Consider the following 23,274-nt stretch of genomic DNA (forward strand, 5'->3'; position numbering starts at 1 on the left):
AGACTATACAGAGCAAGTAGCTGGTGCCACACCTACCTGGTTGCCACAGCATTTGGGAACTGAGCCCATGACTTCAGGAAAATGATTAAGTAGTTGGAAGCGTCAGTCTGATCCGTGTTTCTAGCTGATGAGGACGTCCTCTTGAGGAAATGCCAAATGCGCTTTAGGCTCACTGACTGTGGTTGCTTCTGGAGAGAAATTTCATCAGGGAGAACACTGCTAGCAAATATTCCCAAGTTCAAGTATGGGATTCACTTGGGAAGAGGTCTCACGGATCGGCAGCTAAATGCTTTGTGTCCTGTGTGTCTCATGTTTACATTTAACCATTCCCAATTCGGAATGGCCTCCCTGAAGACGTCACTCCACTCATGCACTTTCAAAAACAGCTGGAAGTTTCTCTAAGACCTTTGATGACTGGGACACAGCCACACAATATCTGAATTTATTTCCCTCAATTTGAACGTCATCCTTCAAATTGAAGTTTGTTTTAATTTTTTGTTGTATTTAATGCTAACCACTAATATTTAATGTTTTAAGGTCTTAATTTGCATTTTCATGTGTGTCCAGGTTGAGCCCCCACCCCCAGCAACGCACTTCTCCCAATTCCGTGCCTCCTCTGTCTGGAGCAGCTCTTCTCACAGCCCCTGGCTCCTGAGGCCCAAGAAAGGACTGGGAGGTGGAGAGGAGAGGGAGGGGCTGCAGGGGAAGCACCAGTGCCAGGCTTTTCCCCTGAGGCAGAATCAGGCCGGGACAGTAGCTCTGTCCCATTCTTTCTTCCCCAAGACAGGAGGTTTCAGCCTTTGTTTTTTTATGACTCCTGGCAGGAGAAATTGCCAAGTGAGGAGAGAGAGAGAGAGAGAGAAAGAGAGAGAGAATACTGAATATGGAAATGAGGCTGGAGGGGGTGGGGCAGGTGGAAAGTCTGGAAACCACTGGTGAGAGAGGAAACCCTGTTCCAAGGCGAGTGCAGTTTAGCGCTGCTCTGCCCAGTAGTCACGCTTGCATCAGAACATACAGGCCTTTGCTCAGGTGGAGGCCAGGTCCTGCAGGGGCTGATACGGGCCGTGGTGGGGCCAGAGCAGGAGAGCCCAGGTGCACCGTCTCCTAGCCTGCTTTTCCACACGCTGACATACTGCATGCCCACACCTACCCAGGAGGAGGAGGTGTTGTGGCATTGCTCCCACCTCTGTGGCTGGGAACCCCCGCCCTCCTGCCCCCTCTCCCTCAAGGACGGAACCCAACCAAGCCAAGTGTCAACTAGTTGTGTTTCAGATTTCGCTTAGGCGGATAAGCTGTTCTACTTGATGAGCTCCCTAACTATTCACTCACTAGGAACTCGGAACAGGGCCTGGCACGTAGTCAGCTCTCAGTAAACGTTAGTGTGGTAGAAAGTAAACAAAGCAGAAGTCCCTTTTCCCCATAAACCTCCTCGTGTAAAGGTTTCTTCCTCAGTCAAGAGGATACAGTAACTTCCAGAATGTTTCTTGCCTTTGAGGATTTGGAGCACCTTATAGTCACCACACAAACTAATCCCACAGAATGTAGATGTGGCAAGTTCAGGAACTCAGGAGGACCCCGCACTGAGCCCAGGACGTGCTGTGGCAACTGTTTGCTTTGATTTTCCATCACATCCTTTGTTTTGGTTTTGTTTCCATTTGCCTCTTTCTCCTCAAAGCTGCATACAGTCCCCAGTTCTCTTGACTGGGGGCTCTGCTTAATGAAGGTCCTGTCCCCATCTGGATCTGGTTTTCCTGGTTGTCAGCCTTCAGTCCAGTATTAATGTTACCCTAAAAGCTTGTGAAGGCTTCTGAGTAAATGTTGGGGTTAACAGTGGGTGTTCACAACGTCACCGCAGTGACACCCTCTTGGAGGTTCACTTGTCAGGTCCTCACTGAGGTGTCCTCATCTTCAAGTAGAAAGTCTGGGCAGACAGCCCCCCTCTCTGCTTTTCCCCATCAGCACACCCTAGATTTGGGCCCAGAATGACTGCAGGAACTCAGCGTGGTGACTCCTAGATTCAGGGGTGACTTGGGATCTGGTCAGACCTGGAGTGGTGCCAGGGCCCAGGGGAACTTCTGCAGGCCCAGGGCTCCCTAGTGTCCCAGGAGAAGGTTGTGCGTGCGGCCTGAGCAGGGAGTCCAGTCTGCCTTCAGAGCCATCTTCACCTGGAGTCTCTTGAGCTTATGGCTTGTCCTCTTTGTGTCCTCTATAGGGCAAAATTTTTGTCACCATGCACAGGCTCTGGGGAAGCTCTCACACCAGCAGTCACTACAGCTTGGGTACAAAGGTGAGGCCACCAGCTGGTGGTCTGCGTGAGCTTGCCTGAGTTATTAACTTGTCTATCTGTAAAGTGGGCATAAGTAATACCCACCTCAATAGAATAAAAAGTCCAGAAAAAGTCTTGGAAACACAGGAATTTAGGGTACCTCAGAAGTCATTTCATATCAATGGGAAAAGATAGCTCATTCAAGAAATAAGACAGCCTGCCTGGGAAAAATATTAAGTGGATCCTGACCCTTAAAACTTACATCAAAATTAATTCCGGATAGATTAAAGATTTGATTGTAAAAAATGAAACTGTAAAGTTACAGGAAGAAAATGTGAAAGAATTGTTTTAAAAATTCTGGAGGGGGAGATCTTTCTAAGGCTGACAGAACTTAGAGAAGCTCCATGAGAAACGTGGGTGTGTTCAGGTGCAGGCTGATAGGTTCTGCATGAGCAAAGCCAGCATAATAGTCCAATGACAAACAGGAAAGACACGTGCCTAACTCTTCATAAAGGGTTAATTTTCTTACTATATAAAGAATTCCTACAAATCAAATACAGAAGAGACCAACAGCTCCATAGATAAACATGCAAAGGATAAAGTGAGTAATTCCTGGAAAAGGAGCTGCAGCTGCTCTGCATGCCCGGCCCAGAGCCGTGGGGACATGAGCATCGGGCTGAACTCTGCCCCAGAAGTTACTGATGCTCTCTGGGCCTCAGCTTCCTGAGATGTAAAATGGGTAACAGTGGTCCCTATTATTCAATGGTTTAGCAGGTGCAAAGCATGGAAAACATGGAGGAGGGCAGTAAGTGCTATGTAAGTGCTTGGTAGATAAAATGTGAAAAGATGCTTGAGTTCATCTATGAGCGGGATGATCTTGTGATAAGAAATGTGCAGTGATAAGCCACTTCTGCACAGTGCTGCACTGATAGGAGTATAAATATCTGTCAGACTTCTAAATACACATACTCTTTGACCAAGTGATTTCTGTTCTTTTTTTAAATCCTTTTTTGAAAAATTTAAATCAAAATATAATTGACATGCAATATTATATTAGTTTCAGGTGTACTCATAGTGATTTGACATTTGCATACATTATGAAATGATCACAATAAGTATAGTAACCATCTGTCCCCATACAATGTTATTACAATATTGACCATATTCCTTATGCTGTATATTACATCCCTATGGCTTATTTATTTTGTAACTGGAGGCTTCTACCTCTTAGTCCCCTTCACCTATGTCTTCCCCCCGACCACCTCACCCAGTTCCCGTCTGGCAACCACCTGTTTGTTCTCTGTATCTATGAGTCTGTTTTCAATTTTTAGAGCCCACATATAAGTGAGATCATATGGTATTTGTCTTTCTCTATTTCACTCAGCATAATGCCCTCTAGACCCCATCCACACTGTCACAAATGTTAAGATTTCATTCTCTTTTTTATGGCTGAGTACTATTCCTGTGTGTGTGTGTATACACCACACCATTCATTCATCTGTCAGTGCACCAGTTTACAGTCCCACCAACAGTGCACGAGAGTTCCCTTTTCTCTACATCCTTGCCAACACTTACTTGTCTTTTTGATAGTAGCCATTCCGACAGCTGTGAAGTGATATCTCACTGTGGTTTTGATTTGCATTTCCCTAACAATTAGTGATGCTGAGCATCTCTTCATGTGTCTGTTGGCCATCTGTATGTCTTTGGAAAATTTTCTGTTCAGATCCTCTACCCATTTTTTAATCGAGTTGTTTAGTTTTTTTATGTTGATTATATGAGTTCTTTGTATATTTTGGATATTAACCCTTTATCTGATACATTGTTTGCAAATATCTTCTCCCATTCAGTAGGCTGCCTTTTCATTTTGTTGATAGTTTCCTTCACTGTCTGGAAGCTTTTTAGTTTGATATAGTCCTATTTGTTTATTTTTGCTTTTGTTTCCCTTGCCTGAGAAGACAGATCCAAAAAATATTGCTAACACTGATGTCAGAGTGTACTGCCTATGTTTTCTTCTAGGAGTTTTATAGTTTCAGGTCTTACATTCAAGTCTTTAATCCATTTTATGGTATGAGAAAGTAGTCCAGTTTGATTATTTTGCAGGTAGCTGTCCAGTTTTCTGAACACCATTTATTGAAGAGGCTGTCCTTTCCCCATTGTATATTCTTGCCTCCTTTGTCATAGATTAATTGACCATATAAGCGTGGGCTTATTTCTGGGCTCTCTATTCTGTTCCACTGATCTATGTGTCTGCCAGTGCCATACTGTTTTGATTACTGTAGCTTTGTAGTATAGCCCGAAGACAGAATGATGCCTGCAGCTCTCTTCTCTCTTGAGAATGGTTTGGCAGCAATCTCTCTTGATAACCACCATAGAAAGGATGCACATACAGGGAGGTTCATGCAGCACCATTTGTAAAAGCAGAAATTGGAAACAGTTGTCCTTCAACGGGGAACTGGTTTAGCAATTTATAATATGTCCATAATCTGGATGATTATGCAGCTTTAAAAGAAGAGACAGGTCTCCATATACTGAGTGACCTCCTGTATATGCTAAGTAGTTAAGAATGAGGTGTTGAACAATGTGTACAACAATCACATTTGTGCGAAAATGAAGCATGCACATGTGTGTGTGTGCCCAGCTGGGCTCTGGAGGGACATCCAGGAAAGTGGTAACAGTTGCCCTTGGCGGGGGTGGACACTGTGGCTGAGGGACAGGGCAGAACCCATGATTTTTCATGTATCATAATCTGAAAAAACCTATCTTGTGACACCATTGTGAGTAATAAAAGACACCATGATAGGGGTTAGGAGTGGTGAGTACAGTCAGACTGCCTCAAATCCTAGCTCCACCATGAGATGTGTGACCTCAGACGCGTTTCTGACCTCTGTGTGTCTGTTTCCTTATCTGTAAATTGAGGATTCCAGTAGAACCTAACACAGGATTGTGAGCCTGAAATGGGATGGTGCAGAGAAAAGCTTTCCGTCCCTGTCACTCAGCAAGAACACAGCAAACACCAGCCATTCTCCTCGTCGTCACTGCCATGCTGGGCTTCTTCACTCTCAGCTGCTCCCTTGGGGAGAACTGCCCCACGTGGGCTGAGCCCCAGCCCCCCCTCCTCTCTCAGGCAGGTCCCCACTTTGAGACTCCTCTCCTCCTCGGGGTGAGGCAGGCTTCTTGGGTGCCTGCCCCTGCCGCCGGCCCAAGGTGGATGTTACCGCCGCTTTAAATCACAAAATCACATCTGTGAGGAATCTGGGGATTAATCCTCCTGTTTTTCACCTTGGGGGGTCATGAAACCTGCTCCCAGGAAAATGCACATCAGCCCAGGTGGGTGAGGGCCTGTGCCCGGCCCTGCCTGCTCCAGCCCGGGTCAGCACCCTGGGAGCCGCTCGGGCTGGGCGGGCAGCCTGGGCAGGTTTGTCTTCCTGCTGCATGCGGCTGCTTGCTGCCTGGCCTGGCCTTGCGGGGCGCCCTGGGGCTCGTTCTCTTGTGGTGCCTGTGGCGAAGGAGAAGAACGTGGTAAGGGGCGATGACAGGCTGACATGACGCCCTGAGGGAGCCAGCGGCCTTGTCCAGGAGGCCCTCACGTTCTCCTTTCTGCTCTTAGGGGCCTAATGTGATGGAAGATCAAGACCTGCGGGAAATCGGCATCAGTGATGCACAGCACAGGCGGAAGCTGCTCCAGGCTGCGCGGTCCCTGCCCAAGGTGACCACCGACAGTTCCGTGGCCTCAGCCTTTGCCAGTGGCGGGGCGGGGCTCAGGGGATGTGCAGGTCACTGTGGGGGCCTGCCCCTCATCCCGGGAGCCCCAGCGGGGAGGACAGTATCCTGTTTACTTCTTTGCCACATCCCAAGGCCAGCAGAGCACTAGGGACAGTCAGGACCTAGTCCGGCCTCAGGAACGGCATTGCAGGCATCTGCCTGGCGCAGAGCCTGGTGCCCACAGGCTTGGCCTGTCGCCTGAGACCAAGCCCTCCCCAGGAGGCCTGGGGCCCTCGGGGCAGCAGAGGAAGCAGTCTCTGCCTCCTGGGGAGCTGTGGCTGGTAGGCCTGAGCCTCTCCTCAGCTCTGCTGGCACAGAGTCCCCTTGTCTCTTCCACTTGCCCAGAGCTCAGGAAGCACTAATGAGTCCTAGCAGTGAGGCCAGTGGCCGCTTCACAGACACACACCATTTTCTTGTCCTACCAGGTCTGTGATCTTGTCAGAGCACAGTAGGGGCCTCCACAAACCCTCCTCCCCATCTAGCCTTACCTGATAGGGCACATTTCCCAGACCTGGGGTGCCCTAGTAGTCCCCAGATGGGGCCCGAGACCAGAGCTGAGGTAGAGAAGGCTGTGTGAGTGGAGCGACTCGGGGATGCTAGGACACAGGCCCCTCGTTGGTCCTCAGGAGCTGTCCCATACCTACTCCAGCCTCAGCCTCTGTTGTGGTCTGAGTGAACCGGCCTGCGTCCCCGTGGTCCCCAGGGTCCTCGTCCCAAGTGCTGAGATGTTAGTCCCGCCTCCTACCCTCGCCCCACAGGTGAAGGCTCTGGGCTATGATGGGAACAGCCCCCTGTCAGTGCGCTCCTGGCTGGTCTCCCTGGGCCTGCAGGACTATGTCCCTTCCTTCCTGTCAAGTGGCTACAGCTCCATTGACACTGTGAAGAACCTCTGGGAGCTGGAGCTTGTCAACGTGAGTACAGCCCTGCTGTGAGTGTCCCTGGGCTGCCAGCATGGCCCGTGGGGGTGAGGGCTGGGGGCTGGGGGCCCAGTTGCCGCCTGACCTTCCTCTCCCCGCCCCTGCCCAGGTCCTAAAGGTGCACCTGCTCGGCCATCGCAAGCGCATCATCGCCTCCCTGGCAGACAGACCCTACGAGGAGCCGCCCCAGAAGCCCCCCCGGTTTTCCCAGCTGAGAGTGAGTTGGGGCGGGTGGGAAGGGATGTTTGTATGTGCTGTGTGTTGTTAGGAACTGAGGAGAATTCTTTGGGAGTTCTTCAGAGACAGCGTCACCTCTGCAGTCGAGGAGCAACTGATCCCTCCCTTCCCAGTGTTGGGGCCAAATGTTGGCAAAAGTAGGAAAACAAATATCCAAATCCCAGACGGCTGGGGCCATGTCTGAACGTCCGGTTGAGCTGTGCCCAGGGTGGTGGGCAGGGGTGGGTCAGAGGGGCCCCCTCTCGGGCAGCCTGACGTGAACCCGAGACAAAGCCTGGAACACACGGAGGGGCCAGGGCCCTCCCCATCTTCTGAAGGAAAATCCCTGTGATTTTAAAAACCTCAGAGATGCTTTGTTGCTCAAGGCAGGTAATCTCTGACTGAAAAGTGGGTTAGACTGTGAGCCTGTGGTTCAGGATGAGTCTCCCCAAACCCGTGAAGCTGCGTGGTTGCCAGTGGATGGGGTGGGCCCTGGGCTCCAAGCCTCAGCCCGTTTATGGCAGCCTCAAAGTGGGCGTTATTTTATCCTCCTCTTACGCATGAGAAGGCTGGGGCCCAGGCTGGTTCTGAGGACCAGACTCAGCTGACATTCAGATATGGAAAGTGAAGACTGATTCATACTCTTTGTGAGGCCTCTGGGTGCCAACCGGCAGTGCTATGTGTTTTCTTAGGAAAGACTTTTGGATTTGGTCACATGCCCCCAGGACCTGCGATCAGCTGTGACAGACGATTTTATAAACTAGAGATCGCCTCCCAGCCCTAAACCAGGCCGGAGGGTGCTCTCGTCACCCGGGTGCTCACCTGCAGGACCCGGCTGTTAGGGGTACCTGGCTGGAAGAATCTGGTCACCTTGACTGTACCCACGGTGGGCCCAGCGGCCCGTTTCCACACGGGGTGCTGGCCTCCAGCTCATGCCTGTTCTCACTGATTCTCCTGCCCAAGCTGGGCCCTGACAGCCCGAGGATTGGCTGACACCTACAGCCTAAGGACTGGCCTGATGAGTCTCAAATCTCACCTGGATTTCTTCCCGCTGCAGTGCCAAGACTTGCTCTCACAGACGTCGTCCCCCCTGAGCCAGAATGACTCCTGCACCGGCCGGTCGGCTGATCTGCTGCTGCCTTCTGGGGACACGGGCAGGAGGCGGCACGACAGTCTCCAAGACCCTACGGTGCCCTCTCGGGCCGAGCGCTTCAGGATCCAGGTGGGCGGGAGGGAGCCACAGACGGGGTCCCCTCATTCCTCTTGGCAGGACAGGGCTCCCAGCCCACCGCCCAGGGCACTGCTTTCAGGGCTCTCGCATTTATTCGACTTGCCCGTCCTCCCTCCCGCCTTGCACGGACCGCAGGCTTTTTGTCTCGCCCCCGTCTTGGCCTGTTAGACACAGATTGCTGGGTGTCCCTTGTCCCCGCAGGGTGAGCCCTAGCTTCGCTGTTTTCTCTCGTGACTCATATTTCTCGGTTCTGGCCTCTGGGGATTCCCCCTCACCTTTCCACAAGCACGACCATGAATTTTACAAGATTTAGAAAACACATCGTCCAGCAGTTTTAGTTGCTCTGTATTGAGAGACTTTGCATATTGCTGGGAATGGAAGTCATAAATTTCCTGAATTTTCCCCTCCTCCCCATTCCTTCCACCAGCAGCCTAGTTAAGGACCCCATCGCCTGGCACCTGGCCCGTGGTGGCCTCCCACCCCTCCCCCACACCCCAGCTCCTGCCATGAGGATCCCTGTAAAGTGCATCCCTGGCCACGGATACTTCCCGACTCCCCACCCCAGGATCAGATCTACACTCATCTCAGACTCCACAGAGCCTTCCCTGCTGAGCTGCTCACGGGTGGGCGGGCAGCTGAGGTCCCTGCTTCTCCACCAGTTCTCTGGCATAGACAGGCCTCACCTCCGCCCCAGCGCATTGGAATGGCTTGTCTGCCTCCGGCCTGGAGCTCCCGGAGGTGGAACCCGGGAGGGAGCCTGGGAACCCCTTGAGCAGGCGAGCTGACCTGTGACCCCACGTGTTCTGCAGGAAGAGCACCGAGAGGCCAAGCTGACCCTTCGGCCTCCAAGCCTGGCTGCCCCCTATGCCCCTGTGCAGAGTTGGCAACACCAGCCGGAGAAACTCATCTTCGAGTCCTGCGGCTATGAAGCCAATGTGAGTAGCCTCTGCCCTCCCAGCCTGGCCAGTCTCCTGCTTTCCATGCTGGCCGGACCCAGGGCCCCCGTGGTGTTCTCCATTCCTCAGCTGCTCCCAGCACCTGGGGGAAGGGGGACTCACCGGCCAGGATGGGGGAAGAGAGTCACTGGGAGAGGGAGCCCCCTGACTGTGGTCCCAGATTGGCTGGTGGCCCCATGTGGTAACGCAGGACTCCTAAGCTGGGCCACTGCTCGCTCCCACAGTATCTGGGCTCCATGTTGATCAAAGATCTGCGAGGGACAGAATCCACGCAAGACGCCTGTGCCAAGATGCGGGTAGGTTACCGTGGGGGCGGCCAGGACGCAAGGCAGCGGGTGGCGGCACCGCCTGCAGCCACGGGGGCCCTGCCACGCTGCGTGCGGCTGAGGGAGGCCCCGAGAAGGTGAGTTGACAGGCCTCCCATTTCCTGTAGAAATCCACGGAGCACATGAAGAAGATCCCCACCATCATCCTGTCCATCACCTACAAAGGTGTCAAGTTCATCGACGCCTCCAACAAGGTGTGCTTCCCACAACTGCTGTTGAGGGAGGAGGGGGCACCCTTCCTCCCCACACACACCCCACTCCTGGCCAGCTGGGTATCTTCCCTAGAGGGGGGGTACTTGTCTCTCACGCACCCACATATCCTGGTTCCCAGGGCCCCGCCCGAGGGACAGCTTATCTTCCCCAGCATGGGCTCCACTGGCCACTTATCTGCTCATGGGCCTTCAACGCTGTGATGCACTTAGTGAGCTTAGGGCACCCCCAGGCCCTGTGCTTGGGATCCCACCTGGAGAGCAGAGTGGGCTGGGTGTGAACATTTGCTCCCTCAGTTGCCATGGTCAAGGGTGGAGACCCCAACCCTAAATCAGACAAGGTGAGGTGCCACCCCCACCCCCACCACGAAGAGATGGGGAAGTGGTGCTTGGCTGACGCTAGGATGGGACAGGAAGGTGGCAATGGTGAAGGGACTAGGGTGTGCCCTCAGGGAGCCCAAGAATTCCAGACCCTGTTTTCCCCGCAGAACGTCATCGCAGAGCACGAGATCCGGAACATTTCCTGTGCAGCCCAGGACCCAGAGGACCTCTGTACCTTCGCCTACATCACCAAGGACCTGCAGACCAGCCACCACTATTGCCACGTTTTCAGCACGGTGGACGTGGTGGGTGGAGTCCGCAGCTGGGCACGGTGGGGGGTCCTGCGACAGCCCCAGTGCAGTGGGTCCTGGCACCCGGCTGGCACTTAGCAAAGGTCTGTTCAAGAATGAACATCACTCCAGCCCCCTCTATCTGGCACTGAGACTAAAGCACACAGGATGACAGTGGCTCGTCCAGGGTTCTAGTTGACAGAGGCTTTCCTGCTTCCGGCTGCGTGCCTGTCAGGTCAGCCAAGGCTTCATCTCCCTAGGCTCTTGGTCGACCATCCATCCTAACTCCCGCCCTCCAGCTGGGCCATCTCCCTGAAAAGCCCTCCAGCTCCCTCTTGGGGACAGTAAGTTTTCTTCGCCCATATCCCAGCTTAGGTGGGGTTCTGGCGCTGCTGGGCTGAGGGGAGTGGTCACACGTGCTGCCCACAGGGAGTGGATGAGTGACCATGGTGGCTGCCCTGAGACAGCACCTTTGTCCAGGTCCCTGCTGCCCCTGTGAGAGTAGCTGGTTCCAGGGTCTTCCCGGCCTCGCCCGGGAGCTCTGTGCTTGCAGCCTCCTGGCTCTGCCACTAGCTAGCTGCGTGACCCCGGCTCCTCGTCTGCGCAAAGGGGATAGAGTGTAACCGACTTCACGGGGTGGTTCTGAAGATGAAATGAGGAAATCCTCCCAGGACACATCCTTCCCGGTACTCTTACCTGTAGCTCATCTTCCCGCATCAGTCAGTTCTGCTGTAACGTGGCGTCTGTGCTCCTAGAGAGCACCACACCCTGAAACCGCACGGGAAGCACCAAGGCTCATGGGGAGATGAGGCAGGGGGCACAGCCCTCAGGAACCTAATACGAACACCCACACCATTTTATCCATGTTAAATGGTTAAGAAATACATAAATGCTACATAAACACGGCGCTCTGCCTCGAGAAGGACCCGAAGTCGGCTTGTGGAAGCATGTGCCTCACTCCTGCCAGCCTGTGTGCCAGAGGGGGAGAGAAAGAGGAGGAACAGAGGACGGAGGGGTGCACGGATGGAGGGGAGGGCGCGGGCCGGGTGGCCCTGGGAGAGCTGCTGCTTGATTGTTACGGTCAGGGGTGGGTCCCGTGGGGAAGTTGAGCTGCCAGGTGGGGGTGGCATATATGCTGTGTATTCCCAGGCAACGGGGGTCAGCAGGGGAGCCTTTGCATTCGCCTCGTGTTTCTCTCCAATGAAATCACACATGAGGAAACACAAAGTGTGTGTTTTGTTCAGATTGTTCCCTAATGTGTCAGTCACCTCGGGACAAACTTCTGCTTTCAAAGCAAGCGTTCCAGCAGATTCCCTGCACTCTTGTTACGTGTGCAGTGCTGCCTGGCCTGTGCTCAGGGGCATGAGGCCAGGGCAGGTGTGAGAGGCAGTGGTTCCTCCATCCCATCTCTCACGTTGTGCTGTTTTCTCCCAGAACCTGACCTATGAGATCATCCTGACGCTGGGGCAGGCGTTCGAGGTGGCCTATCAGCTGGCCCTACAGGCCCAGAAGTCCAGGCCGATGGGGGCCTCTGCTGCCGAGATGATCGAAACAAAATCTTCCAAACCGGTGCCTAAGCCTCGGGTCGGCATGAGGAAGTCAGCAGTACGTGGGCCCCGGGATTTGAGGGCTCGGGGTGGAGCGGGTGCAAGGAGGGTCTTCTCACGCTTCAGGTGGCCAGCCCCTCAGGACACCGGCCCGTGCGAGGCGGCCTCCGTAACGCCACCCCGTGTCTGTGTCTGCTTTGCTCTGCACCCCAGGTGCCGCTGCCCCCTGATAGTCGCTGTTGTTACTGTCACACCTGCCCCACCCATCGTCCTTCTTACCTCCCGCTGCCGTCTGTTAGTCCTGGAGTCAAGGTCTCTGCACCTCCTGCTGTCTGTGTGTCAGTCTCCCCGAAGTGACCGTGAGCTCTCTGAGACTCTGGTGCCCCGCCCCGGCCCCGCCTGCATGCCCGTCTTTCCTGAGCTGCCGTCCCACCATCCCTGTCTGTGCTGGAGCCTCTGTTTCTCTGCTGTGTGTCCTCCTCTCTCCAGAGCTCATGGGTGCCCGCTGTGGTCTTGCCCGGGGTGAGCTCTCTGGCCCTGCCAGAGGGACCCGAGGTTTGGGGTTTCCAAACCCCTTACCCGCTTCCTGCCACCGAGAACAGCTTTGGGGCTTAGTGCTCGATGCTTAGGTAGGGCAAGGCTCCTTTAACTGAGCCGCTCCAAGAAACCCCCAGGAGAAGTTGCCCCTGGAGAGCTCAGAGGCGGCCCTCCCGTGATGCTCCAGGGAAGGTCCCCCTTCTGCCACCCCACCCCAGGGAGCTTGCTCTTTGGCTGAGGAGAACAGGGCCTCCCCCGTGGGGTACTGACGTCAGCGTGGCCCGGGAGGCGGGGGACAGCGGGCCCCGTTGACCCCTGGCCCAGGTGCAGCGCTCCCTCTGACTCTTCACCCTCTTCCTCAGCAGCTGGAACCACCCGATATGGACCCAGATGCCCAGTCCCATGCCAGCGTCTCCTGGGTTGTGGACCCCAAACCAGACTCTAAGCGGAGCCTCAGCACCAAGTATGAGACCACTATCTTCTAAGCACCCACCCCGTCTCCACTAGTCTCATGTGCCTTGCCGTCCGTCCTTCTGCTCTTCTCAACTCTCCTTCCAGCTGCTGACGCCAAGGTCCCACCCCCACTGGGACCTCTCCTCCTGGGGCGGCAGCTTTAGACACTGCACACTCTCAGCTCGCACCTAACACCACCGGACACTGTGAATTCCCCCCTTGGGCGAGGACAGCTTGGCGGGGGGGCAAGGTGCCTTTGAGGTGGGCACCAAGAGGGCCTCAGCGGGCGGGCACCGTGGCTCCTGAGGCGGGGGCAGTCTCCAGGCGGAGTCCACTCGGCACTGGAGGCTGCTCCCTCCAACCGGCCGGGGCTCCCTGTCGGCTCTCCTCTCCCGTCTTCCGAGCCACGGCTGGGTGCCGTTGCCAAGAGCTAACTGCACCTTTCCTGACACAACCAACCACTGTGACCACCTGGGGCCAGAATCCCCTTGCGCTCTGCTAACAGCTGGCCTGCGGCCCATCCCTCTAAGATTGCTGGCCTCCCCCTGTGAGACCCTCAGCTCAGCGATGTGGCTTGACCAGGGTCAGAACTCTTTCTGTGAGGGCCCAGGGTCTGTGCCAGGTCCTAGAGCACATGCCTGACTCCAAAGCCTGGGGCTCTGAGCGTCTGAACACCCACAGGCTGGCTCCACACAGCAGGTGTCTTGGTCCTGATGGGTCTTGCACTGCAAGGAATGGGATGGCTCCTCACGTCTTCACCGGGGAGTCCCCGGCTGGCTCTGGAGTCTGGCTCGAGGAAGAGGAAGGCCTTCCTGTAGGAGCCAGCAGGAGGGAGGCCAGTGCCCTGCACACACTGTGCACCTTCTTCCCTCAGAACGGAGCTGCTCGAGGACAGGGACCTGGGCCGAGCAACATCCGTTGTCCTCCAGGAGCTTTCTGATGCTTCTCCACAGTGTGGGGACCAGAGATAGTCAGCTGGCACCCGGTCCCTTCCCTGATCGACCGCCCTCAGCCTCTTGACTCCTGAGAAGGAGTCCATCACCTCAAAGCAGTTCAGCAGCTGGGATGGTGGAGTTGAGGCTTTCAGAAGGCCCACGTTCTCGCGTGAGGGCATGTCAGCTTAGATGGCGGGAGAGGAGAGCCAGTTTCCGTGGGAAGAAGCACTGTACACGTAGCGTGGCCCAGTATGAGAGCCAGTAAGTTGCAGCGGTTGCTTTATGAGTTGAAACCCAAGTCGACAAACCGGGGTGGGTCCTCCTGCCTGCCTGTCCTCGTGCCTTCCAAGCAGATGCGCTGAGCCACGGAGGGTGCTCAGGGGAGGCTGTAAGGGACCTTCTGTTCTGCTTCCGTGTTTCCTTTCCGTTTCCTCCACCTTGTGCAGGCCCCTTTGGTTAACCCTTTCCTCCCCCCCGTTGTGTTTGCTTCTGCCAAGCTGAGCCACCGAGGAACCAACTGTGCTGCGGAAACAGCCATGGGGAGCGCAGGCTCCCACTGCCGCCGCCGCCACCGCCACCACCGTCTCAGCTGCAGCTTTGAAGACGCAGGCCCCACTACTGCCCGTAGGACCTCCTCGCGGCTGCATGGTCCAGGCCTGCCACTGCCAGGTCTCGCCGAGTGAGCCCTGCCCTGGTTGCGGAGCAGCCCTCCGGGCCTCTAGCAGATGAGGTTGGAACTCCAGAGAGCCAAGAAGTGACTTGTCCAGAAAACATTTTTTAATAGAAAAAATTTTTTTTATAAAATGAACTTTCAACACTTGGCTCAACCCTCTAGGTTAAACTGCCAATCTTTAGACAATGGCCATAGGGTCAGAGGACGGCGGGCCTCTGTCCTCAGGCTGGGGTCTTGGCGCGCTTGGGCAGCTCTGAGAGAAGGTAGTGGGTGAATTGAATCGGCTCGACAGACCCGCCAGTCAGCTGCTCTTCCTTCTGAGCCGCACAGCTTCTCGTCCCCGCCTGGAGCTGGGGGCAGCCCGTAGAGGCGCCTGGCAAAAGCAGAGGCTTCTGGGGTTCCAAACGTGAAGGTCTGGGGCCGCGCGGAGATGCACCGGCAGGTCGCGGTGCCCAAGCTCTGGGCTGCTCCTCCGTCTCGGACCCAGCGGTGGTCAGAGCGCTGCCCTGGGCTGCCTGGCCGCAGGCCCTCCGGTGACCTCAGACTGTCTGAGTCGAGGCAGAAAGGAGAAGCAGCAGCTTTGTTTGTTTGGGGCATTGACGGGTAGGTCGGCTGAGGTGGCTGCCTGCTGACTTGCGATTTGTCTAATCAGGTCTGTGTGATTAGGACTCACTTTGGTTCTCTGAATTATCGGTTTGATTGTCATCCTTTCAGCTGCTGGGCTCCCCACTGGCTCCAAGGGTAGAGAAGGCTGAATCAGGTGACAGTTTGATTCTCCCCGAGTGTGGCCTTCAGGGCAGGCTGGCATCCGGGCGCTGCTGCTGCCTGAGCCCTCCTGCTGGCTGGCTTTGCTTTTCACCTTTGGTTGCGTTGCTCCTCCTGGAGGCAGAGGCAGAGCCAGAGGGACTGTTCCTGTGAGGCTGGGCCAGGTCAACTGCCCGTCCAGCACCTTCCAGAGCAGAGCCTTTCCTCCCACGGGGCCGGAGCAGACCTTCCGCTTTGCTGGCACAGCGCAATCTGGTCCCAGGATCAGTAGTCCAGGCTTCAGTAGCGCCTCTCTCTCTCCTGGCAGGGGCTGTGAATGAGCAGGGAGCGCTCTGGCGCACCTTCACAGCCCTGTGGTTGGCCAGCAGTGGAGAGCTGGGCCGCGTCTTCCTGCTGACCTGAGGCTGGGCCCTGTGGGTTTCCTTTCCGCTGAGCCGTCCACACCGCAGGCCTGGGGAGTCACACCCCCTCTCACTGATCCTGCCCTTCTCCTCGGTACTAAACAAGGACCTCGATACCGGGAAGTCTGACTTCACGTCCTGCTGCTTCCAGGGCCCGTCGGCTTCCACTGAGCAGTATTCAGCCCCTACTTCCTTCCAGGTATGGACGAGGAACCCCGAGCTGGATGGGTAGACCGCGGCTCCTGCTGCAGTGCGAGTGCTGTGCCCTCTTCCTCCTGAGGAAGGCCGGTCTCCTCTAGGCAGCCCTCTCTTGGGGGGTGGTGGGTCCATAAAGAAAACTGTAGACACTACGATGAGTCCCTCAAGCTGTCTTTATCTCTAAGTCATAGGTCGGTGTCTCCCCCTGCAGCTGCTGTATCTTCATTCAGGGTGTTTCATGTTGGAAAGCCTTGGCTAATATGCTCTGGCTCTGGATTTTGTTTTGAGCTTGGTTTGTTTCTCAATAGCCAAGAAAGGAAGGGACTAGATATTTTTTTTATTCCTCCTCCGGGACAGGTACTCTCCCTCCCCTAGAAAGAAAAATTTTAACACCAGGACAGGCTTCACATGGAGAGAAGCCCTGCTTCTGCACGTGAGCACAGGCCCTGCAGTGTGGCAGCCCCGTTCTGAACTGTGCAGGCCGTCCAGGCAGGACCTGAGATAGGTCAGTACCTGCCCGGTCACAGGCTCTCTGCTCTGCCCTTCTGCTTGCAGCTACTTCGAGCAGGGCTTCCCTCCGACAGGCTCTGCATTTGCAACGCTCGCGTCCCCCCGGGGCCCCCGGCTTTGACTCCGGGGAGTCCCCGGAGAAGTCTCGGGCTGAGCAGACTGGTCTGCCCTCGGCCTGTGTTGTGATGCCCAGGCCTGCAGGACAACTCTCAGATGCAGTTCACAAAGTGGTGTTGCTAATGGTGTGGCAATGGGACTGAATTGTAATAAAACGTTATTTAATCCTTGTCTCTGTATTTTGATACTTGAATGACTTCCCCTTTTATTTTACTGTACATATAATTGTTAATCTGTCCAATTTTGTCTAAATTACAAACATCTTGTGGTACCAAACATAACCGACCTGTGCAACAACATAGACTGACCTCACTACACGAGAGAGAGTGTAAATATTCCTGGGCTTTCGGCTTTGGTTTTGTTATTTTCGTAACTGTACAACTTAGAACAGACTGAATTAATAAATGAGAAGCGACATGAAACCAACCTTACTTTGTGGAGTCTGAGTTGGAAGGTTTCTTGATTGTTTTCCGGCAGAAGTGCTGGCACAGGCCAGCCGCCGGCTCCGGGGTGGAAACGAGGATCCGCTGTGTTTGGCTGGGACAAGTTTGGGGATTCCGCTCCGTCCAGCCCTCTCTAGTCATCATTAACCCTGCTCCAGCGCAGGGGCCCTGCAATCCACCTGCCCCTCCTCGGTCTGAACACCAAGCAGGGGCCACATCCTGGCCTGGGCTGGTCACCCACAGATACTTATTGAATGTCGGTGTACAAGGCAGTGTGTGGATTGAGCGCTACGGAAGGAGAGGCTCCCTTCAGGAACTCAGTTAGATTGTGGAGGTTAAGTTTTAAACAGACACAACTAGCTACCAGCCCAAAGCCACACTGTGAGACCCATCAGACAGTCCTGGGCCGTGGGGACTGGGAGGGATGCAGTGCTCGAAGAACCGGAGCAGGTGGTGCCTGGGCTGCTATTCAAAGGAGGGTTGGAAAGGCACAAACAACACTGACATCCCCGTCGTTGGTGGAGCACCCGTGTTCCAAACCCTGCTGGCAGCTTTACAGGCAACCCGCCCCATCAGCCCTCACACCTAGCTGCGTATTGTCTCCATAGAAAAGGAAACCAAGGCTCAGAGAGGTTAAGATGCCTGCCCAGGGCCGGCTGGAGAGGCCCCTAGAAACCATCTAGTCGGGTGGTGTCAAGCTATCCTCAGAGCCGCTGGTCCCACTCCTGCTTCAACCTGAGCTGCCGAATTCTGCACACTCTAACTCATGAGTTTCTGTGAAATATTCCATTTGTTAAAGGACTTTACAAGGAAAGCATTGATTCTCACCCAATACCCAGCTGTATTTATGAAGAAACCAAGGCCCAGAACAGGGAAATGATTTTCTCTTAGCCAGCCAGCTAATGGCAGAGAGAGGACCAAAACCCAGCTTCTTCCGATTTGGGCTTCTCAGGCCAAACTGCATTGAATCTGGGAAAGGAGACTGAGGGCCGGTGGAGGGCCTCATGTTCTAGACGGGGCGGGGGCATCATCCTCACCCCGCCTCTGCCCCCTGGCTTTGGCACCAGTTTCTTAGGCAGAAGAAACGTTACAGCAAGAGAGGAGGTTTGGTCATAATTGGAGTCACCATTCCTCAGGAACGGGTACGGCGCGGGACACACTGCCACCGTCACGATCCCTTCTGGCACCACTCACCAGCATCAGGTGTGACTCGCTCTGCCCAACCCCAGGACTGCAGTGCTGATCCTGCCTTGGGGGCCTGCTGGGTGGGGGAGACAGACCAGTTCCCGCTGAGCGCCCGGGCCGGGCGCCCGGGCCTGCCGTCCGGGCCGCAGGCGTGCTGCAGCTAACCGAGTGGCAGCTGGAGCAGGACAGAAGGGAGTGGCGGGAGGACTGTGTGGGGCGGCCTCACAGCAGGGGTGGACAGGACACGTCCCACAGGATGGCATCGGTCCAGCCCGCCTCCACCCCTTGCCTCCCCATCCCCTCTGACTCGCTGTGCTCAGTGCGTCTACACACCGGCCTCCTCGGGACCTGGAGGCGGAAGCAGCCGCCAGGAGTCGGGTGGTGTCGGAGAGCGGACGGTGCAGTGCGCACGGACCAGGGCTCCTCCCCTCACCTCGCTTCACAGATGCTCCGTAGCCCAGGCACCCAGGCAGCGGGGGCGTCAGGACGGAAGGCTGAGCGACCAGGCCACTGAGGAGGCGGAGCTCTGCCCGGGAGCACTTTCTAGGGCAGCTCTGGACGCCCTCTTGTCAGCCTCGGCACCTCTGGCTTCCGACCCTGCGAGAGTCTAGGTCCCCCGAAGCCCAGTGGACGGGCTGGCTGACCTTTCAGTATCACCAACTCACAGCACCGGCCGTTACCAACCAACAGCCACGGGGGCGTGGGTCTCAACTCCAGTGCGCGGCACACCCCCTGCAACTCTGTGACTGCTTTTTTCGGGACTCGGCTATTAGGAACACTGTTAAAAACAAGCATGTACCAAATTAAAGAAATTCCCTAACACCATAAAATATTATTCAGTAAATGGAGTTGGGAAAGCAGGTAGCCATGGGAGTGGTGGGAACGGCGCAGGGACGTTTCTATTCCTACTTATACCAAAATAAATTCCAGATGGTTCACATATTTAAATGAAAAAATAAATTAACCCCCAACAAAGCTATTGATAGAAGAAAATGAGAGACTTTGTTTTCATAATCTTGGTATGAGAAAGGTCTTCCCAAACATGTTACATAACTCCGAGTCCATTTTCTTAAGGATTAATATATTCAACTATATAAAAATCAAATACTTCTGCAAAGCAAAATGCACCATTAAAAAAACTGAAAATAATGTTTGCACCACATGTAACAAAGGACAACTTGACAATAGCTATCAAAAGTAAACAAACTTCTACTTCCAGGAAGATCAAGTAGACAGACCTTCCCCTATTCTTGCAAGTAAAATTAATTAATTGATTTTTATTATTTTATTTTTGCCTGTGTTGGGTCCTCATTGCTGTGCGCGTGCTTTCTCTAGATACAGTGAGCGGGCTTCAGTAGCTGTGGCGCACGGGCTTAGTTGCTCTGCAGCATGTGGGATCTTCCCGGACCAGGGGCCGAACCCGTGTCTCCTGCATTGGCAGGCAGATTCTTAACCACTGCACCACCGGGGAAGTCCTGCAAGTAAAATTAAAACCCCGGCAGAAACCCCAGTGGGCACAGACAAAGCCCAAACAAAAGCCTGCTCTCTCTAGCCAGAGGACCAGAAAAAGGCAGCCTAACAAGACAGAAAGCTTTTAGACACGAACTGCTCTAGTCCATCCACACATCACAGAAAAAAATCTGTGGCCCCACGATCCACAGGCCAGCAAAGGCTAATGGGGAGCCTAGATGTACCCCCTCACCACGTGACAAGGTGCCCCAAACCCACTGGGGTGGCGTCAGAGGAGGCCTAGTGGGGAACTTGCAATCACCCGGCAATAAGGAGGCTGCTCTTGACAAATACAATAACCAAAATGAAGATCTCAGCGGATGGGCTCAACAGCAGAACAAACAAGAAAGAGAAGAAACCACAAACCAGAGGATAGAACAACAGAAATTACCCAACTGGAAGAGCAGAGAAAATAGATTAGAAAAAAAATGAATAGAATCTCAGGGACCTAACAAAAGATCAAACATGTATGTCAATTGAGTCCCAGAAGGACAGAAAGGGGGTGGGGCTGAAAGAGCCATCCGTGAAATAATGACTGAAAATTTCCCAAATTTGGCAAGAGACACAAATCTAAAGAATCAAGAAGCTGAGCACACCCCAAACCAGATAAACCAAAAGAAATCCATGCCAAGACACCATCGCAATTAAATTTCTGAAAATGAAAGCCAAGGAAAAATTCTTAAAAGTAGTGAGAGAAAAATGACATCTTACCTATAGGGGAAAAGTAATTTGAATGACAGTGAATTTTTCAGAAGAATTGTGGAGGCCAGAAGGAAGTAGTATGATATTTTTCCAGTGCTGAAAGAAAAGAACTGTGAACCCAGAATTCTATACCCTGCAAAAATATTCTCCAGGAATGAAGAGGAATCAAAACATTCTCAGATGAAGGAAAACTAAGGAACTTAGTCACCAGCAGACCTACCCTAATAGAATGGTGAAAGTTTTCTAAATAGAAAGGAAATGAAGAAAGAAAGAAATGAACCTTGGAACATCAGGGAAGGATGAACAAACATGAAGCAAAAATATGGGTAATACAATGGACTTTCCTTCTCCTATGGAGTTTTCTAAATTATGTTTGATGGTTGAAGCAAAATCCTAATGCAGTTTAATATCGTTCGAAACGCAAGTAGAGGAAATGTTTAAAACAATTATCTTTTAAATGAGGAGGATGAGGGGATATAAAACAAGGTAAGGTTTCTATACATTACTTGAACTGGTAAATGATGATACCAATAGACTGTGGAGAGTTACGTATATATGTAATACCTAGAGCACACACTAAATAAAAGAGTTATTCAAAGAGATAAACTCACAAACACTAAGATAAATAGAAATGGAATTTTAAAATGTTTTCAAGTAACTCACAGGGAGACAGGAAAAACAGAAAAATGAAAACAATAACTAGAAAACAAAAAATTAAATGACAGACTTAAGCCCTAGCATATCATAATTACATGAACAGTCTAAAAACAGTCTAAACAGTCTAAAAACATCAATTGAAAGACTGGAGGAGGGCTTCCCTGGTGGCGCAGTGGTTGAGAATCTGCCTGCCAACGCAGGGAACACGGGTTCGAGCCCTGGTCTGGGAAGATCCCACATGCCTCGGAGCAATTAGGCCCGTGAGCCACAACTACTGAGCCTGCGCGTCTGGAGCCTGTGCTCCGCAACAAGAGAGGCCGTGATAGTGAGAGGCCCGCACACTGTGATGAAGAGTGGCCCCCGCTTGCCACAACTAGAGAAAGCCCTTGCACAGAAATGAAGACCCAACACAGCCATAAATAAATTAATTAAAAAAAAAAAAAAGACTGGAGGAGATTAAAAAACATGAGCCAACTATATGCTATCTATAAGAAACCCACCTCAAATAACAATACTATAGGCAGGTTGACAATAAAAGGATGGAAAAAAGATATATAATGCAAACATTAATCAAAAGAAAGGAGTGAGGGGGTTCCCTGGTGGCACAGGGAGAGTCCGCCTGCCGATGCAGAGGACACAGGTTTGTGCCCCAGTCTGGGAAGATCCCACATGCCGTGGAGCGGCTGGGCCCGTAAGCCATGGCCACTGAGCCTGCGCGTCCGGAACCTGTGCTCCGCAATGGGAGAGGCCACAACAGTGAGAGGCCAGCGTACAGGAAAAAAAAAGAAAGGAATGGCTATGTTAATATCTTATAAAGTAGACTTCAGAACAAAGAAAATTATAAGAGAGAAGATGGTACTATATAATGATTAAAGGTCAATGCACCAAGAAAACATATCAATCCTAAATGTGTATGGACCAAACAACAGAGCTGTAAAATATGTGAAGCAAAAAGTGAGTTAAAAAGGGAAACAGACAAATCCACAAATGCTATGGACTGAACTGTGCCCCTCCAAAATTCATATGTTGAAGCCCTAACTCCCAATTTGACTGTATTTGGAAATAGGGCGTTTAGGAGGTAATTAAGGTTAAATTGGGTCATAAGGGTGAGATCCTAATTCAGTAGGATTACTGGCTTTACAAGAAGAGGAAGAGAGAGAGAGAGAGAGAGAAAGAGAGATCAATCTCGTCAGACACAGGCACCAAGGAAAGGCCATGTGAAAACACAGCAAGAAGGTGACTGTCTACAAGTCAGGAAGAGACTCCTCACCAGAAAATGACCCTCCTAGAACTTGATCTGGGGCTTTCCAGCCTCCAGAACTGTGAGAAATAAATTTCTACAGTATATCATTATGGCAGCCTAAGCAGACTAATATCAATACAACAAATAGAGCTGGAGATTCAACTCAATTAGAAACTCTGTCAACAGCTGGCAGAACAACTAGAGAGAATATCAGCAAGGATACAGAAGAAATCAACACCATCAACCAACAGGATCTCACTGACAGTACAGAACACTTTGGCCAACAACAGCAGGATGAGTGCCCAAGGAACATATACCAAGATAGACCATATCCCGGGCCAAAAATAAACCTCAACAAATTTAAAAGAATTAAAATAATACACAGTGTGTTCTTGAAAAACAATAGAATCAAAGTAGAAATCAATAACAAAGATAACAGAAAATTCTCTAAAACACTTGGCAATAACACACTTCTAGGTAATCCATGAGTCAAAGAGAAATAAATCTCAAGGGGAATCAAAATAAATATTAAACTGAATGAAAATGAACATACAACATACCCAAATTTGTGGGACAAGGTAATGTAGTGCTGAGAAGGAAATTCATAGCAGTAAATGCATATGCTGTGAAAGAGGAAAAGTCTTAAATCAGTAATCTAGGCTTCTACCCTCAAGAACCTCAAAAAAAGAGCAAAATAAACGCAAAGCAAGGAGAAGGAAGGAAATAATAAAGATAAAAGCAGAAATAAATGAAAATGAAAACAGGAAGTAGGAAAAAACCAATGAAGCAAAGAGCTTCTTTTATGATATGATCAATAAAATTCACAAAACTGTAGCTAAACTGACAAAGGAAAAAAAAAAAGAGAGAGAAGACAGATTACCAATATCAGGGATAAAACTATGGCT

The 23,274-nt window shown here is 52.6% G+C and overlaps 1 protein-coding gene across 5 annotated transcripts in view; it reads left to right on the forward strand.

The window, feature by feature from the left end:
* ANKS1A (ankyrin repeat and sterile alpha motif domain containing 1A) overlaps nt 1–14,576 on the forward strand; it is a gene marked incomplete at both ends in the record, with an annotated part of 187,995 nt that extends 173,419 nt beyond the window's left edge. For 2 of the 5 annotated variants that reach the window (XM_082849025.1, XM_082849028.1), the window contains 10 exons: nt 5,874–5,972; nt 6,787–6,939; nt 7,055–7,162; nt 8,219–8,383; nt 9,202–9,327; nt 9,573–9,644; nt 9,782–9,868; nt 10,372–10,509; nt 11,929–12,099; nt 12,941–13,063. In XM_082849025.1, coding sequence (XP_082705151.1) covers nt 5,874–5,972; nt 6,787–6,939; nt 7,055–7,162; nt 8,219–8,383; nt 9,202–9,327; nt 9,573–9,644; nt 9,782–9,868; nt 10,372–10,509; nt 11,929–12,099; nt 12,941–13,063 — 1,242 coding nt within the window. Of the gene's footprint in view, nt 1–5,873; nt 5,973–6,786; nt 6,940–7,054; nt 7,163–8,218; nt 8,384–9,201; nt 9,328–9,572; nt 9,645–9,781; nt 9,869–10,371; nt 10,510–11,928; nt 12,100–12,940; nt 13,064–14,463 lie in introns of those variants that run through there. The other 3 variants (XM_082849026.1, XM_082849029.1, XM_082849027.1) reach the window with 2 other exon arrangements.
* Between the last annotated feature and the right edge of the window lie 8,698 nt (nt 14,577–23,274).

The sequence above is a fragment of the Leucopleurus acutus genome (genome assembly GCF_964270905.1).
Source record: "Leucopleurus acutus genome assembly, chromosome: 10".
NCBI lineage: Eukaryota > Metazoa > Chordata > Mammalia > Artiodactyla > Delphinidae > Leucopleurus > Leucopleurus acutus.